This window comes from Cucurbita pepo, chromosome LG19, assembly GCF_002806865.2.
Source record: "Cucurbita pepo subsp. pepo cultivar mu-cu-16 chromosome LG19, ASM280686v2, whole genome shotgun sequence".
NCBI classification, from domain to species: domain Eukaryota; kingdom Viridiplantae; phylum Streptophyta; class Magnoliopsida; order Cucurbitales; family Cucurbitaceae; genus Cucurbita; species Cucurbita pepo.
Window position 1 is genome coordinate 454,611 of NC_036656.1, and position 19,121 is coordinate 473,731.

General features: G+C 36.4%; 2 protein-coding genes across 2 annotated transcripts; both read right to left on the minus strand.

The window, feature by feature from the left end:
* Window positions 1-1,342: 1,342 nt before the first annotated feature.
* On the minus strand, window positions 1,343-7,166 carry LOC111781297 (probable galactinol--sucrose galactosyltransferase 2). The gene is made up of 13 exons (XM_023661809.1): window positions 6,943-7,166; window positions 5,298-5,508; window positions 4,806-5,050; window positions 4,424-4,514; window positions 4,293-4,341; window positions 4,102-4,193; window positions 3,899-4,009; window positions 3,442-3,564; window positions 2,787-3,339; window positions 2,628-2,695; window positions 2,407-2,541; window positions 2,008-2,314; window positions 1,343-1,930 (listed from the first exon to the last, which is right to left on the minus strand). Exons 2-13 carry the CDS (start codon window positions 5,486-5,488, stop codon window positions 1,574-1,576), a joined length of 2,322 nt encoding a protein of 773 aa, XP_023517577.1. The 5' UTR covers window positions 5,489-5,508; window positions 6,943-7,166; the 3' UTR covers window positions 1,343-1,573.
* Window positions 7,167-12,203: 5,037 nt separating this feature from the next.
* LOC111780951 (calcium-dependent protein kinase 32-like) lies at window positions 12,204-16,317 on the minus strand. Its single transcript, XM_023661319.1, has 8 exons — window positions 15,467-16,317; window positions 14,618-14,741; window positions 14,363-14,506; window positions 14,137-14,289; window positions 13,932-14,047; window positions 13,130-13,297; window positions 12,812-13,045; window positions 12,204-12,568 (listed from the first exon to the last, which is right to left on the minus strand). The coding sequence occupies exons 1-8, from the start codon at window positions 15,986-15,988 to the stop codon at window positions 12,422-12,424; spliced, it is 1,608 nt and encodes a 535-aa protein (XP_023517087.1). The 5' UTR covers window positions 15,989-16,317; the 3' UTR covers window positions 12,204-12,421.
* Between the last annotated feature and the right edge of the window lie 2,804 nt (window positions 16,318-19,121).

The window sequence follows — 19,121 nt, forward strand, 5'->3', positions numbered from 1 at the left end:
TCTAAGATCAGATTTTCTGCGATACTAGTTGACCAACTATATCGTCGATTTCAATTTAGCTGGAANTTTTATAAAATATATATATAATTTTTTTTTCTCTATTTTTTTAAATATTTTTTAATTTTTTTTTAAGTTTTTCTTAATTATCATATCTTCGCCATTATTAATATTTGGATAGTTTGAATCACCAACTAAACCTAATTGAAAAGAGTTGTGAAACATGTTCGGGTTGTTCGGGTCACCAATGGGTAGAGATAATTTTTTTTAACGGTGCTGCCACGTGGCATGAAATTTTTTTTGACAATGTAAACGATGACGTGGAAGAACATGAATGGTTGCTTTGTAGCAGAGTTCAGAAAAATGGACAAGAACCTATAAAGAGCTGTGACCGACACGACATGAACATCAAAAATCAACAACGCGGTTGCGAAGATTAAATTAGGTACTCGCGTTTCTGAACGCCCGATCGTTCGTTTTGTCAAAATTACGTAAATGCCACTGGCATTGTAATCGTGAGGCGGCGCGCGTGGGAACCACTTCGTGAGTTGGGATGTGGAGATTGATTGGTGGTTTTTGGTCACCAACTGGAGAGAGAAATTTGGAAAAAGAAAGGGAAATCTTAAAAAAATATAAAAATAAAAAGACAAAATAGCATGTGAATAATTTGATATTTGTCAGTTAGTGTCGGTCATGAGTTGGAAATAGCTATTACAAATATATATATTTATATATCATTATTCAAATTCAAAATTTATTTAGTTGTTGGTAATTGCTCAATTATTATTGAATTATATACTTTTTTATGGAATTAGATATTTTCAATTTTACTATTTATAACCTTCCAATATTTATGACATTCATTTTAATTACTATTAGTAATTTAATATATATATATATATATATATATATATATATATATATATAATTCGTTAATTGAAATGCGACCATCGGTTTTCTCCTTTTAATTCATTATGGCAAAATTATCAATTGTAGAAGTCGAACAATTTGATTGAAGTGATAATAAATTTTACGGCTAAAACATTGAAGGTGAGAATATTATCTCGACGACTCGCAGTTTCTACTAAAATATTTTCCTCTTATGTCTCCTTTTCCTCGAGATAAAGAAAAGTTTTCTAACTTACCTTTCATAATTTGCACCATTTCTATTATCATAGTTTCTTGCACCTCCATGTCCATCAGGTCCTTCACGAAAGCCACCAATTAGTTAGTCTAGTTGACCAACTTTACCTTTCATAAAAACTACTATAAACGTTTCTAAGATCAGATTTTCTGCGATACTAGTTGACCAACTATATCGTCGATTTCAATTTAGCTGGAACCATAACATAAAAGGCGAACGAGCAATAATTATTATTATTACAATAATGAAAATACACTCGACACATTACACCCTTCAATCATTACATCATATATAATATATGATGATAATATATCACTACATTGACATACACTCAGCCCAATTTCCTCCTCTCTCTACTCTCTCTTTCTCTCTATGCCATTAAATGATATGGCAACATGTAATCTATGCAAATTAAGCATACAACGTTCATGCTTAAACCTGAATTTCAATGCTCCATCTATACATCTCTACTGTCGGGATAGGGAGCGCAAATGTGACTAACCCTGTTGCCTCATCGTAGGCAAAGTCAGTATTGGCCTTGTCTACACTACATTTCAAAGGTCGTTGAGATGAGTATATGCCGAACCTTCCACATCCTCGGGCTTTTAGAGTAATTGTAGCTGTCGGGCGTCGATCGTTGGGGAGAGAACCTGTCAGCTCGAAGGCAACTTTACCATTGAACTCGGGCGTTGGTTCGACCAATTGGACATCGACTTGCTCAATAGCACCACCAGTGTTGAACATGTCGAGCAGGCCAATGGGCGCGAAAGAGATGTTCGAGGTGATGTCCTGAAAAATCAAGATCACTTTGATGAATCACAAATGAGTTGAAAAATAAAGAAGCAGAGGGGAAAAGAGTTGCGCACCTTTAGAGGGGAAATATGGAAAAGATCATATTCCAATACTTTGAGTGTAACTGGAACTGAGGCGCCTTTTGGCAATCGAATTACCTCCCCTGATCGATAGGCGTAAACGATAGTATCTCCCTTCCAATCGGCACCAGCAATTTGCAAAATAGCATCGACATCGGCTGCACGGACAGAGGCGGTGAGGGTACCAGGAGACTCGTCGTGAACGCGAGTCTTCTTTGTGATCCTGCACCAGCCAGCTCCTTGGCAATTGAATACTCCAACAACACCGGAGCACTTGTTCATATTCCAAATTTTGAGCAGACTGCAAAAGGGAGGTAAACACAACTGATTATCAATAGTTGTCTCTAATGAGAGGTTGATAGACAGTAGGAAGAAAGTGAAAAAGCAGCAAACCTGGTTCCATCTCGAGCTGGATCGTTGAACAGAGAATCACTTGTTGGTCGTCCAGGTAACTGGGCACGAAGAACTGATCCGTCGGGAAGAACTAGCTTCCTCAACAGCTCAAAGTTGTGGTTGCCTGGCTTGTCACTGTGATAAGTTGCACAAGATTAGACCATCTCTTACTATAATACTTGAAATTCAAAGCTAACAAATATGCCATGGACATAAGTTACCTGACATAGATTGCACCTCCACCAATCGCACGAGCAGCTCCGTGATACTCAGCTGTAGGATGTAAACTCTGAAAAACAAAGCAGAGATGTACACATCAGTGTAACTATTACAGGTTAAAGGCGTCGTGATGACTGATACGGGTGCAGAACGTTTCTTACATGGAACATATCCCAGTCAGGCTGCATGAATTCTCCAAGGAAAAGAGAATTGTAAGCCACAGAGGAAATATGAATGGTGTGGGAGGCAGGATCGTGAGGGTAATAGTCATCAGAAGCTCTCACAACCGCAGTCTGTTTGGCACTGTAGAGACCATCAGTGTTGTGGCACATACAGGAAATACATCCATTGTCGGTAAAGTTTCGAGCAATAGAAGCTTCGAGGGCCTGATGGTAGCTACGAGTGAGTTGAACCCTGCCACCATAGCCAGCACCGAGGGTCTCGATAATGTTTTGCACATCAACCTTGACACCATCCACTCCACATGAAGCCAAGTAGGAATGAAGCTCATTATAGAAATTAAAGACTTTTTTTGGATGCACAAGGCCAATGCCGTGAACAGCCAGACTGTCTACAACTATGTCTGGTTGGTTGCCCAACATACCCGGTGACTGGACCGGGTATGCCAAAGCAGACTCGTAGTGCTCCATGCCTGGACCTGCTGGTTTCACTCCACCCCAATAACCAGCTAAAGCATGCCAAGCATACACAAATCTGCATTAGAGATGACATGAATCAGAAACTAACGTTCGTGGCGCAACGTAAAAAGCTATGGCATGGGGAAAAAAATGAGATATCACAGCATCGAACACTTACTTCACATTGTGTTGTTGCTTGGCATCATCAACAACCACCTTCAGGCCAGGGACCTGTACATTGTTTTTCCCATTTTTCTGAAACTTTTGGTTCTCTTTTATTCCAGACAGCCTACTCGCAAACCTATAATAAGATCGTACGATTTGAACTTCAGTTCTTAAGTAAGCAGATCGAAAGCTATTGAGATGATTAAAGCAAGAAGCTCTCAAAATAACTTCTGTATAATAACAGTTCTCATCCTGCATTCAAATTGTAGTACTTCTGTGACGGACACTATCAGTCGATTGACCTAGTGGTTTTAGTTTTGATTCCATAAAAAGGGTTCCAAATAATAAGCTCGAAAGCTGCTAAGGCGATAGCAATAATAAGCAGCTTTCTAACAGCAGATGAGCATATCCACAAAAGTCTAATATAAAAGGAGATGAGACAGAGAGTTAAAAAGAGGCAAATGTCTTACTGTGCTCCTTCTTGTACAACACAATCAGTAGCATCCTTTGGTTTGCTCTCTATCTGTTGCCAACCATCATCTATGATTAAGAATTTTGGAGGTGCCCCTCCGCCTGATAGGCTGCAACACACCACAATTTAACAATTTAATTTTATGAAACATTACAAGACGCAACAACCAGATTTCCACTTCTCAACAACAATTTCTATTACCTTCTGAGACCCTCGTCAACACCCTCAGCAGTGACATCGGTGTAAAAGGCATCCCAAGTACACCAACCAAACCAGTCGAGGAAGGAAGGTAACTGCGAAAAGACAATACAACAGAGTTGAGACTCTTAAAACAGAGAAGAAGCTTAGTTAAAATTATATATGCCAAAACGCCAAAACGAAGATTTCTCGACCTTCTTCTTCTCTCTGTGTAGAAATGTTTGCATATGATTTTCAACAGCCCTGTAATCGTTATGAAGTTTGGTTAGCATTATATGTGTATGAAAAAAAGGAAAAAAACGTGAAACTTCATTTGGAAACTTACTTCACTGCTTGATTGATAACTTCAAAGGGATTTGTCCCAGCATGCATATAGACCAGAGAGAGTCCTTGGTTGGTCTCAACAGTATTATCTCCTGCAAAACCAATTCAAACACCAACAAAAACAAGTCGTTTCGTTTCTTTGGAACTTGATCCTTCCTATATTCTCCTCCAAGAGCTATAAAACTCCATTAATTCGATTCATTCATTGATGATAATTAAATGATTTCTCCAGCAAGGTTGGCTCTCATTAATCACAGCTCCACCCAACAGAATGTTATATCTTCTTCACTACCGACCACCAGGATGGAACTAAATAAATAGGACAGCAGGGTGTGTGTGTCTCCTACAGCAGATTAATTGTCTGGTGATCATGATCTACTCACCACTCTCGAGGCAAATCTCCATCTCGTTCTTGTCATTGCCCTGCAGCGCAGCACGGAACTGGCCTTCAAGGAGAGGAAGGAAGACAGTGTAGATGGTTGAAGAATTATCAGGATCCTCCCCATCAACACCCTTGCTCTCCATGAGCAGGAACTGGGTCTCAAAAGGGATGTCTTTCCCAGACGTTCCCATTCTCTGAGTCATCCACCATAACTTGAAACGGAAACAACACAGGAAGCGCTGACCCCTGTTATGAGGTTGAAATAAATCAGAACGATTCATATTTCGTACCATTACTATTTTCTTGTTCTTCCAAATCCAATACTCAAATCATATTAGCTAAAATCTACCCAGCTAAGGAATCAAAGAGAATCCAATCACTAAACATTCACTAGCTTCTATACAGTACAGTAAACTGAAATTATAGCCATTGATTGTTGAGTCTAAGTTCATCTGTAAACTTGGAAGAACCATTAAGGGGTTTGTGTACTTACTCTAAGACACCGATGGGGAAAACGTGCAGACTTTTACTGTGTGAGGCAGTGGCACCAATGAATGCACCAGCAACAAGTCCAGGGCCTGATCCTGGGGTCAGCACAATGTTGTCAGGCACTCCAGTCAGTATGGTCTTTCCGTGAACCACCAAGTTGCCATCGTTAACGGAAATCTTCGGGGTGATCGTCATTGTTGAGCACCCAACAGATTCTGCACGAGATTACAATAGAAAAACCATCACCAGCCAATCAGAAATCATGAAAATAAAATAGAACCAAGTTGAAATCAGCGACCTAGAAACACAAAAATACCCAAAATAAATTAAGAACTATCAGAAACAAAATCGGAAGAGAAGAACACGATGCAATCTTCCTTGGACATCGCTAACACCAACCTAAGGGTTTGAAATTTAGAAGAAAACCAAAGTTTCTACGATTACGGCGAAATCCTATGATTGTCGGACGAAGAGAGGCATAAGACTCCCATGGGGGAGCAGAAATCCACCTCAATTGCAATAACGAAGCTGCCCTTAGCATCTCCGAGACGAGGACCTAGCCGGAGGCGAGGGAAATTAAGAAGACTACAGATTGCAGGAAACAAAGACATCGGATTCAGTTCAAGACTGACTGAGAGTTTTGGGTTTAATTTAGCATCTTCTCCCTTCTGTCGAATCAAGCTGGATTCCCACTTGGTTATATCAACGGCGGAGGATAAATAATCCTTAATTAGTTGAAAGATTAAAGAATATAAGGGTATATTATATTTGACATAAGATGGTCTAAGGAGGCAAAAAGAATATAAATGAAAGGAATCCATGAGAGAAAAAAGGTCAAAAAGAAGAAGAAGAAAAACGGACGACAAATAAGACACGGTTTTCATGTTTTCTCTTCACCGCCGTGTAAAGGGAAACCGACTAAAGGCTTGCTTTCTCAAGTTCCCCGGGCGGGAAGAAAAGAAAAACAAAAAAAGAAAAAACGAGATATTCGTTCAAACAAGCAATTGATTGTGGAGAAAAACAATAAAATTCACCTTTGGCAGGAAGTGACGCGAAAGAGAATCAAAGAAGATTGAACCTCATAGGAGATTGAATCTCTCCAACTCATCGATTTCAGACCAAATTATAACTGAGTTCTTCTTTTGAATTATTTTTATGCTAGATTTGAAATTAATATCACCGCCATTAAAACCTCAAATTCCTTCCTGTTCAATTCTAACTTGTTCGGTTCAGTCCATGAATAATCAGATTAAAGTCCAAAACTCGTCGCGACCGCAAGGAATTAGGGGAAAACGCTCAAGAGTCACAAAGAGAGGTAAGATCTGAGACAAGATCCAATAACAGAATCATCGCGTAGAGTTCAAACTCATAACTCCGGCCGCCTGAAGCTCGATTCGGATGTACATGAACTCAGAACAGAAACGTTACTTCACAGAAACAAAATCTCCAAAAAAATCACGTCCAGAAATTATCAAATCCCTCAAAACCTCAACAGAGTGTAAACTACGAAATTCTTCACAAAAACGCCAACTAAGTTCCGAGTATTGTCCCCAATCAACGCCACAGAGACGCACAAACTCGAAAAAGAGGAAAAAAAAAAAACAAAAAGTCACAACCAAAACCTCCAGCAGAAAAACTCAATAACTCACCGATTAGCCCTTAGGAAGCTGCGTCAAGTCTCCTCGCCGGAAACAGAAGAAGAACAAGAACAAGAAAAGAGCGTTCCTCTGAAAGGAATGCTTGTAAGAGAGGAAGAAGAAACAATGGAAAATGGAAAAAAAAAAATCCAAAACAAACGAACAAGAAGCACGTAACGCGCTCTTGTAAATGAAGTTGTTCTCACACAGAAAACACGATCGAGTGAGTTGGGGAAGAAGAAGAAGTCGGTATTTATAGGGTGAGAGGTCGAGCAAGTTCCTCTGCCAGACGCACCAGATCACGACACGTGGAAATTTGCGTTTCCTTTATTAGTTGAGGGCCTTAAACCACTTCTGATCGTTGATACCCTTCCATTTTTTAGTTTTGTCCCTAGAAGATTGATACCAAGTGTATGATATTGTCGGGAAAAAATCTTACGTGCTCGCAATCTCGAGCTACTTCAGCTTCTTGTGTCGGGTCGAAGAATGTGTGGATTCAGTAGGGAGAACTTTGGTTGCGCGACTTTCTCTTATCTTATAGGTTCAGTGCCAAATTCATAAAGAAACATGTGCGGACTCGATAAGGAAAACTCTAGTCGTGCGACTTTCTCTTATCTTATAGGTCCATAATCAGATGTCCAACTCACTTCGAAATGTGCAATATCCCACATCAGTTGGAGAAGAGAATGAACCACGAATTATAAGAATATGGAAACCTAAGTTCTTCAAACTTTAAGAGGAAGCCCGAAAGCCGAAAGAGGGTACATGAGTTAAGTTGAGTTGAGTAAATATTAATATATATCGATACGAGTAAATATTAAATGATTGGAAAATGTTTTTTATAAAAAAAATTAAAAGGGAGGGTATGAGATGCGGCACATGGGAAATCGAAGAGTCAAGGGCCACTTTGAAGTGTCTTTTATAACTGTTTGGAGATAAATATATTTTTATAGGATAATCCTTTATTTCTCTTTGGGAAAAAAATTAAAAATTACTTTTTTTTTTTTATTATTTTTCGATAATTAGTTTATTTCGTAAAAATTACTTTTATATTTATTGCGATTTATAAATATTTGATATTCGAATTTTACAAAAATTTAGTTATTAATATAATATGTATGGTAGATAAATATTTTTTAAAAAATAATTAAAAAATAATATGTCAACTCAACTCAACCTGTGTAGGCTCGTATCTAACTATAGTTTAGTTATTTAAATTCCCACTTTAATATTTAAATAATATTCTAAAAACATATCTTAAAAGTTATTATTTGCTTTTGTTACAACTCACACTATGTGTTTAGCTACTTTAGCTTTTTATTTATTTATTTAATTTAATAATAATCTTATTATTAATCAAATATTAATAACTTTTCATTAATTGACCATTGCACTAATCATGAATTTTTTTGAATGGAATTAATTCTAATTATTAAAAAATGTAAAATACTTTTATCACTATGTCTACTACACATTTAAAATTATACATGAACTTCACAATTATACCAAAAAAAAAAAAAAATTAAAATTAAAATTCCAAATATCAATATCGTCAACTATGGCGGTTCAAATCTGACGTCATCTAATTTTAAGTAATAAAATAAAAATAAAAAAAAAAAAAACCTCAGACCAATAGTATGATATTCTTTACTCTAACCATAATACCTCACACTAATAAAAAGAGTATTCATTGATTATAAACTCATGATCATTATCTAAATTAGTCGATGTGGGACTTTCATCTAACATTAAGAAACAGGAAAGCGAAAGGAAGAAGTTTTAAATTTTTTTTTTTTTTTTTTTTTTGTATAATAATAATTCTTGTTTAACATTCAAAACATTATCTGCAATAAATAAGCGGGAAAGCTGAAGCAAGAAGTCTTTAAGAACTTTTGTAGAGTAATAGGTCTCGTCCTACATTCAAAACATAGTATATCTGTAAGGGATACTCTTGTTCGACGAAATTAGCGATTTTAGTTTTGATTACGTAAAAGGGTTCGTGCCATTAAAGATAGTCATCGGTTACCCGTATCGACCCGAACCAAATTCCAAGGGGAGGTTGACCTATCAAGTTCATCAATTAAGAAAAAAGGGTTAATTTTTAGAAAAGAGTGGAAAGAAACAAAACGTGGCACAAAACTCGAAGAGCTGGCAAGATATTTCTTAGGCGGTGGTAGAACAATTATTTAATTCAATAATGATTTAATTATTTAATACTAATTAAATCATATAATATAATATTATATTATATTATCGTATTTAATTAATATTCTACGGCTGTTGTGTGCTATGATGTTATTTATTAAACTAAAATCTTTGTCGTTTAATCATTTCCTTGCCGACTAAAAAATCCAATTTAATTTCTTTTTTACAATTTAATTTCTCGAGATGGTATATATATATATATATATATATATATATATATATATATATATATATATACTTTTTAAATTTGGTTAGAATTTATGTAGTATTTTAAAAAAATAAAAAACCATTATCGAACATTAATTTTGTATCAAGATGAGATATAATATTTGCAGAATATATTTAGTTATGAAATATATTTTAGATATTATATTTTAATATTTTTTCTTTTATGATTTTATTTATAGTATATTTTATTTTATTTTTAATATTTAATTAATTTATATTTTTTTTATTGGTAAGTATTTATTGGTAGCTTGTATCTAAAGTTTATGAATATAAATGAAAACATACTTTCGATCTGAATTCTATTTCTATTTTTCATTCTTAACATACAATAGTATTAAATTAATATAATAATAATAATAATAATAATAATAATAAACCAAACATAAAGTTTTAATTTCCAAATTCTCACTAACAAATATAATCTAATTTTGGAATTAACTTCACAAAAAAAGAAAAAAAGAAAAACAAACCACATGAGGGTTCACTGTAGGGTAAGCCACAGACGATCCCTTCCCTTTTTTATTTATTTATTTAGGGCCGTTAAGTTGAAGCCACGTGGCAGAGAGAAAGATAAATATATACCACGTCATCACTTTCCTTGTCAGCTCTGACACACAATAAATCATAGTGTTTTCACTCAAGTGGCCATTGGATTGTGCATCATTTGCCAGTTGGCGATATAATTTGTTTGTTCCCTCTAATAAAAAACAGGTATTCCACGTGGCATGTTCTTGGTTTAGCCACGTGGAATCTGCCACTTTTTGCAAAATTTAACGTTTTCAAACTTATCTCAAATCTCTTAGAAAATTAGTGGATGTAATGAAAATTGTAGTCCAAATCAGCCTTTTCGCTTTCAAAGTCAAATAATTTTAAATTGTTTTAACTTATTAACAATTAATTAAGATATTGCTAAATAATGATAATAAATAATAGGAGTTTACACGAGTTGGATCGGAGAAATATTTTGGACCAACTCAAAATTTCGAGTTGGTTAGACGGATGACCCGAACAATCCGAATAGAGTTTACAACTCAACTAAACTCAATCCAATTTTTGGATTAGGTTGGGTTGTCGAGTATTTTTTTTTTTAATTATTAAAAAAGTCATATTTATCTACAATCCATGTTACATTAATCAGTCAAATTTCATAAATCTCAAATATTAAATGTTCACCCGTCACAACGCATCACTAACATCGATTATACACTTCAAATATTCTTAATTTTCATAATAATCTTAGAAGTAGGGCAAGATTGACTGCAACCATTTTTCAGTTGGAAGAGTTGACCTGACCAAAATAATGTCAACTTGCGAACTAACCTAAATTTTCGGTTTTTCAAAAATTCAACTGAACCTAAATCCAAAAAAATCTAACTCAATATACCGTAAATGATTTTGATTGAAAATCTGAATCTGAATCTGAATTAATGAATTTTTGTAATGAGAAAGAGAGATGCTGAGGATAAAATAGTGAAGAAAGACATAAAAGAATGGAAAGTCATTAACTATACTAACAAAGTGGACCTTCATTTTCAATGGCTCAATCATAGAAGCCATATACTCAATCGTACTTTACTTGGAGCAATTTCATGTCGGTAACCTCCTATAAATTTTCGTAGGATGCTTGTAAGTGAGGACAAAGTATTATAGAAGGTCTCGTGTTGGTCATTGGAGATAATCTTCACTCTTAAGAAGCGAGTAGTAGGTAACGTAACCATGTCACAAGGGAATGCCAAGGCGATTAGGTGCCGAATCCGGATTCCGAATCCTGGGCATGGGTCGTTACAAAAGAATTGATAGTAACTACCTATACCAATAAGATGCATCTTAATTCCGGATGACTCAATCATAAAAACCTTAAAATCGAGTAGGTAATACAGTCATATCATAGAGAATATAGGGTAATGCCAGACCCATGCCATATCCAAATTTCAAATTCTGACTCGAATCTTAAACCTGAGGCATTACAGACACATCTTAAATTTGATACCTTAAACGATCAAACAAGATAAAAAGGTATATCAAACGATCAAACAACATGAACGATCGAGTATCCTCTGACATTTCTTTATTTTTAAATTTATTTAAAAAAAAAATTACGTGCAATTACACAATTAGCCTTCAATAATTCCCTCCTCCTTACAATCTTTCCCACCAACTTGGAGAGTCTATTTTACAAATCATCCAACCATGAATTATTGACATATGTTCTTTGTTGTTCTTTGTTTTTGTTATAAAAAAATTGGTTTAAAATTATAAGTTATAAATGAATGCGATGCAATGAAGAATGCGTGAAAAAAAAGACAAACACTAATGTAACAAAAATGAACGGCTGGCGTTGAACAAAGGTGCGATGAAGATGAGAGTAGTACGATGAAGATGATCAACGGTGCAATAAAGATGAAAGACAATACAATAAGGACAAATCATGGAAAGAGAATGATAGACAACGATGGATAATGACAATCAACGAGAGATGAAAAGAAGACGAATGGTTGGTTAAGAATGAACCAATGAGTACCCTAATAGGGTCGAAAAATGAGGAACTTTAAAATTATAGGACCAAAACCCTAAGTTGAGCTTGGAAGACTCCGATTAAACCTAGATAATAGCCTCGGAGAGCCTATGAGTTAGAAATGAGACATCCAAGTATGAAATAAGACCCACGAACAATTCAACGAACGCAAATGACATCAGACTCATGAACGAATAAAGAACCTACAAGTAAGCTAATTAAACCCTGTTACTAGTTAGTCTAGAAATCTTTTCAGTGGTCTTAGAAATTTTCTTAAGATGCATGTGAACGAGAACAAAACATGTTGAAAAGACTCGTATTGATCTGTATGAATGAATAGTCTTCATTCTTAGAAGCGAGAAGTACGGAACGTGACCGTATCGTGGGATGCTATAAATAAATTTCACATATTTACAATGAGAATTGTAAGTCCTATCCACACCTTCCACCTTCAAAAAGGATGGGAAAAAAATGGAAAGAAACAAAGAATAATGGAGTAAACCAAAGATTTGTTGACCAACTTGTCTGTTTGTAAAGAAATCATCATTGTGCTACTCGCAATGACCCATCTTTCATCAAGTTCACACTCAAGTTATTGAACCGCTCTCGAGAGTACTGTCTCGATGCTTTCCTCCAATCCGTACCTGCCTTCATCATCAACGCAAACTCATCATAGCTTATTCGCTCGTCCTGCACGATCATGACATTTATTGTTGATTGTTTCGGTCACGTTCAAGTGTTAACAAATGACGAAATCTAGCTATATAAAAGATCAAATTATTCGTAGGTTGTCATCGAAGTCAAACTAGAATTCCTAACGTTTTCCTTCTTGTTTGAAAAGCCAGGCCGGGACCGAGACCGGGGTAGTTATCTGTGTCCACATCATTCTACTGACCAAAAAAACGAAATATTGAATGAGGAGATGTTACTGACCTTATCTGTATCAACATCGTTAATAATGGCATTAATGACTTCTTCACAATTTCCTTCGATCTCATCGGCTAAGGTCACTCGAAGTTCCTCGATTTCTATGAAACCACTTTGGTTTAGATCAAAGAAATCGAACGCTTTCTTTAGATGCACTTCGTCATCGCCCATTTTCTTAAGGTGAACGGAAATGGCTACAAATTCTCCACAATCTAGATATCCATCCTTGTTTATATCACCCTGAATTAAAGAATGTAATCTCAAAATTACTTCAATGTATTCAAATAGAGATAAAGGAAAGAGAGAGTTTTGGTATGAACTTACAGCTTCCATCAGAATTTGAAGATCCGTATCCGGGATCTGATGGCCTAATTTATGTAAACCTACTCGTAACTCGTCTATGTTAATTTTTCCTTTATTGCTAGTATCCATCTTATCGAACCCCTCCTTTATACCAGCAACTTCCTCGACCGACAAGTGCTCAGCAATTACCTGTTGAAAGTAACCCGAAGAATACGTCTTAATATGGCAAGAAACAATAATGACGATGTTGATCACAGCTAGCAGATATTGTCCTCTTGGGATTTTCCCTTCTGGGCTTCCCTTCAAGGATTTAAAACGCATCCGTTAGGGAGAAGTTTCCACACCCTTATAAGGAATGCTTCGTTCCCTTCTCCAACCCCTTTTGAGGGTCCCGTGCTTTTGCTGGCACACCGCCCAGTGTTTGGCTCTGATACTATTTGTAACAGCCAAAACACACCGCTAGCAGATATTGTCCTCTTCGGATTTTCCCTTATGGGCTTCCCTTCAAGGATTTAAAACGCGTCCGTTAAGGAGAAGTTTCAACACCCTTATAAGGAATGCTTCGTTCCCCTCTCCAACCTCCTTGTGGACTCAGTGTCCTTGCTGGCACACCGACCCGTGTCTGGCTCTGATACCATTTGTAACCGCCCAAATCCACTGTTAGCAGATATTGTCCTCTTTGGGTTTTTCCCGAGCTTTCCCTCAAGGTTTTAAAACGCTCCGTTAGTATAAGGAATGGTTCGTTCTCCTCTCCAACCGATGTGGGATCTCACATGATATCAGATTTGCCATCGTAAATTATTTGAACATAAAACAAATTTACCCTTAGAGCTCTTTTCTTCAGCTTGTTCATCACAGAGAACTGCTTAAGTCTTGCCTTCACCGTTTCTCCTAAGGACACATTAGGAGCTTTCTTCACATTCTGTAACCATGGATGATCTACATTGTACAAACAACAAACACAACACTCAACCTAATGCAGCTTTATTTTGACAGAAACTGAATTTCTTTTAAGGCTAAGTCGATACCGAGCACTTCTTGTGCAGTCAGTCGCCGTTTCGGGTCAGGATCAAGCATCTTTCTCACGAGGTCTTTCGCATTATCCGAAACTTTAGGCCAAGGGTCTCTCCTGAAATCGAGAACTGATCGTATAATTGCTTGCGCAACTCCTTGTTCGGTTTCTGCATCGAGACGACCAAAAGTTAAGCAGAACATATACAACAAAACATTTGTATATGTTAGATCAATACTTACCAGCCCAAAATGGTGGCACACCACAAAGCAAAATGTAAAGTACAACACCAGCACTCCAGACGTCTACTTCGGGGCCATAGTTTCGTTTTAGAACCTCGGGAGCCATGTAATACGGACTTCCAACAATCTCATTGAATTTTTCACCTGAAAGAGTCGGTCACGATCACGATCACGTTCACGATCAAGAGAAAACATACGCTACAAATGAAGAGCAAAATACACCAAAACATGCAAAGGGGCCATTGGAAAGCATACCAGGTTTAAAGAACACTGACAATCCAAAATCAATTGCCTTCAACGGTGCGTTTTCCTTCTTGTTTCCGAACAAAAAGTTCTCGGGTTTCAAGTCTCGATGCATAACACCCTGCTTGTGACACATCTGAACCACAAGAGAAGTAATAAGTAACACACCAACCAACCAACGGATCATTCCTTATAAGGGTGTGGAAACCTCTCCCTAGCAGACACGTTTTAAAAACTTTGAAGGGAATCCCGAAAGGGAAAGCCCAAAGAGGACAATATTTGGTAGCGGTGGGTTTGGGCTGTTACAAATGGTATCAAAGCCAAGTTATCGGACGGTGTGAGACACTAGTCAAAAACCTTGAGGGGAAACCTGAAAGGAAAATCCAAAAGAGAACATATCTGCAATGGGCTTGGCCAGTTACAAATGGTATCAGAGCCAAGTTACCAAACGGTGCGAGACACTAGTCGGAGTAGGACTAGACTCTCTCCATCGTAGACGCGTTATAAAAACCTTCCGGGGAAACCCAAAAAGGGAAAGCCCAATAGGACAATATCTATTAGCGGTGAGCTTGGGCTGTTACAAATGTTACGGATGGTGCAAGACACTGATCGGAGTAGGGCTAGACCCTCTCCACAGTACACGGGTTTTAAACCCGTGAAGTTGCGGCTATACATAACGGGCCAAAACAGACAATATCCTCTAGCTTCTCTAGCGTTTCTAAATTAAGATAATCAATTCTGATCCTTAAATCATATTTTGCAGATCAAAACACTCTTCAAAAACCAATTACATACAAAGAAACAAAATATCACAACCAGAATGATCCAAAAAGAATCCAAACCATTTGTTTAATTCATTACCTGAACAACTTCAACAATGGTCTTTGTAACAACAGCAGCAGCGCGTTCTGTGTAGTGCCCTCGAGCCACAATCCGATCAAACAACTCACCGCCTTCACAAAGCTCCATAACCAAATGAACAGCGTTATCATCTTCATACGTATCCTTCAAACTCACAATGTTCTGATGCTTCGGAAAATGCCTCATAATCTGAACCTCCCGCCGAACATCTTCAACATCCACAGCGGTTCTAAGCTTCTTCTTCGAAATCGATTTACAAGCAAAGTTCTCTCCGGTGACCTTATCGGTGCATAGGTGCGTAATCCCAAACTCCCCTCGGCCAAGCTCCCGACCCAGTTCGTATTGAAGCCCAATTTCACGACCGGTGGGGTTGGTCAAGACGGTGAGCTTATGGGTGCCGCCGTTACCGCAGGCGAAGTGGTTAACGCCATAATCAATTGAAAAGGGATTCGGCTTCTTCTTCTTCTTCCCTTTGAGATGATCCTCAGTGTCCCGAGGTGGTGCAGCGCAACAGTTCCCCATGAATCAACGACGATCTTGAAATTGGGCGAAGTTTATGAACAAATTGGAGAAAAATACGAAATGGGTATTGGGGAAATGAAGATCAGGAGTCGAATTAAAGCGGAAATGGTTGAATCGAGATGGGTATGGGGGGAAAAAGAAGAAGAAGAAGAAGAAGAAGGAGCAGAGGATTCTCTGTTCTAGCTTTTTGAGGAGATCAAATGGAAGAAGGGGAAGGAAGGCTGTTTATAAGGGCAGGCGTGAAATAAACACACGATAAAGGGAACACAAACCTGCCGCTTGTAATCAAAGCCACAGCTATGGATGGAATTTGAAAGGAAAGTGGCCTATTCCTCCTCCCTAACCATTCAAATAACCTAAAAAAATTATCTATATATATATATATAAACATCACCAAAATTACACTTTTATTTAAAATAAATTAAAATATTAGCGTACAAAAGTTGTTAGAATGTTAAACCAAAAGTGGACCATCACTGCATAGGCCTTTCGCCCTACCGCACCTTCTACCGGTATGTTGTTCGTTTAATATTTAAGATCCGGAATATCACTATCAACAAGTATAGTTTTTTGAGAAATTTTATGTCTTTTGAGTGTACGTTGTTTAAAAGCTTCGTGAAGTTTTTTCTTTTGTTTTTGTGAGATCCCATGTGGGTTGGAGAGGGGAACAAGCAACTGTTGTCGTCGTGTGAGTCATGTTGGGCCCCTAAATGAGGTGGATTGTGAGATCTCACATTGATTGGAAGGGAAACGAAACATTTCTTATAAGAGTGTGGAAATCTCTCCGTAGTAGATGAGTTTTAAAACGGTGAGGATCAGTTGGAGAGGACAACGAATCATTTTTTATAAGAATGTGAAAGCCTCTCCCTAGTAGACACATTTTAAAACTGCCAGGATCAGTTGGAGAGGGAAACAAAACATTGCTTATAAAAGTATGGAAACCCCTCTTTAGCAAACGTGTTTTAAAACTGTGAGACTAACGACAATACGTAACAGGCTAAAGTAGACAATATCTGTTAGCGGTTGGAGAGGGAAACAAAACATTCCTTATAAGAGTATGAAAATCTCTCTCTAGAAGACGTGTTTTAAAACCGTGAGACTAACGACAATACATAATGGGCTAAAGCAAACAATATCTACTAGCGATGAGCTCGAGCTGTTATAGTTTTTCATCAAATTAGTAACCGTTTAGGTAATGCTTCACTTAGGTATGTGTTGATATTGAATTATTAGTCAAATATGCTTTAATTATCAATCATTTTGGTCACAATTTCCACATGGGCAAAAATTTCTAAAGCATCATCATAAAACTAAGGAAATGATCTCATGCTCTCTTTATAATCCATTTAAAATTGTCTATAATGATCGTTTTCATCGAACGTTTAAGCATTTGGTCGAAGATATAATATTAGCAATAGACAATAATTTTTCTGTTGACTTCGAGAAATCTATTTCATATTAGCTTCGAAAGACACTTTTGAAGCTTTTACATGTAAGATCTATGGCGGATGCAATTTGGGATCCTAATTTTAATCAACCGACCATTGAAATTTTTACTCGATGAACTGTTATTGACCTAGTGATATTGCTGATTTTAGTGTTTATTAGTAGTGGGATATCCCAACGAGGACGTTTTAATCAGTTGAGTTGAGCTTAGTTCAATATAGTTTACGAGTTTCAGGCAAATCATTAACCGTGTACGAGAAAATTGTAACTTCTAAATAAAAAGTCAAATGACTGATACAAGTGTTTTACAAATATAAATTATGTCAAATCTAGATACGTTCATACTTATAATTATAATATAATTAAGTTTAATAATAATAGTCAACCGATGAGAGTGGAAACGAGATTATATTCTCTAGCTTGACTTAATTTCATCATTACCCGATTTTTATATATAAATATATTTTGAGTAAATGAATAAATGTATATATGTTTTTTAAGAGTTGAAAATTATTAAATTTAAATTTTTAGAAATAAACATCATACATTATATTATTATTATTATTTTTTTCTAAAATAGATTTATTAGAATGTTTTATAGGTTTTTAATAGAATTTATATTAAAAAAGGAAAATTGTCCATTAATTTTTTTAAAATAAATATATATAAAAAGAAAAATAAATAAACCGAAATAATAATTTTATTATTACATAAAAGTATTTTTAGAAAATTAATTTTAAAAAATGGTGGACGAAAATGTAATTAAATAAAAGATATTCGGTACAAGAAGAGCGGACTTTGTCTTGGTCAACGATAATGTCGACAAGTCGTCTTGGGATGGCGGGAAGCCGGAAAGCCGGCTGGTGAATGTATTACGTGGCGTGATTTGGTTGGTTTAGACGTTAAGATTGACCTTCTAGAAGGTCTTAATGTTAATTTTTTTTAAATAAAAATAATAATAAATAAAATTTGTCTTGTATTGCCCAAACATGCAGAGAATCTAGCAATTGTGTATGTTTTCTTGTTTGTTTTACAAGACAAGGTCCAAGAATCTCTTGAGGGTACTTTCGTAATTTTCATTTCTCCAATTTCTCCGATTCATCTCTTTTGGGCCCATCGTCTTTGCTGGCAAGTTGCCTCGTATCCACCTCCTTTGAGACTCAGCCTCCTCGCCAGCACATCGCTCATTGTCTAACTCTGATACCATTGGTAATTGTTCAAGCCTACCGCCAATAGATATCGTTCTCAGTCTTTTCTTTTCGGCTTCCCCTCAACATTTGTAAAATGCGTCTGCTAAGGAGAGATTTTCATACCTTTGTAAAGAATGTTTCATTTTCCTCCTTAACCGCTGTGGGATCTCACAATGCATCGCCTTTCGGGACATAGCGTCCTACATAACACATGTTAAGTCTCGTACAAAACATGAAATATATTAGACTGTTTACAACTAAGTTATAGGAAATATTTCTCGTATCATCAATATCTTAAGGTGTCGTGGAACAAACCCTACCATCAAATTTTTGGGTTGAGTTGGTTCGAGTTGTTTGAGTCATTTATTCAAATTTTTGTTTTTAGTAAAAATAAAATGTTAGTTCTCGAAACATCTATTTACTTATTTTCAAACGTTTAATTAAAATTTGCAACTCAATTTCAATATATATTTTGAAGAGTTGTCGGAGAACAAAAT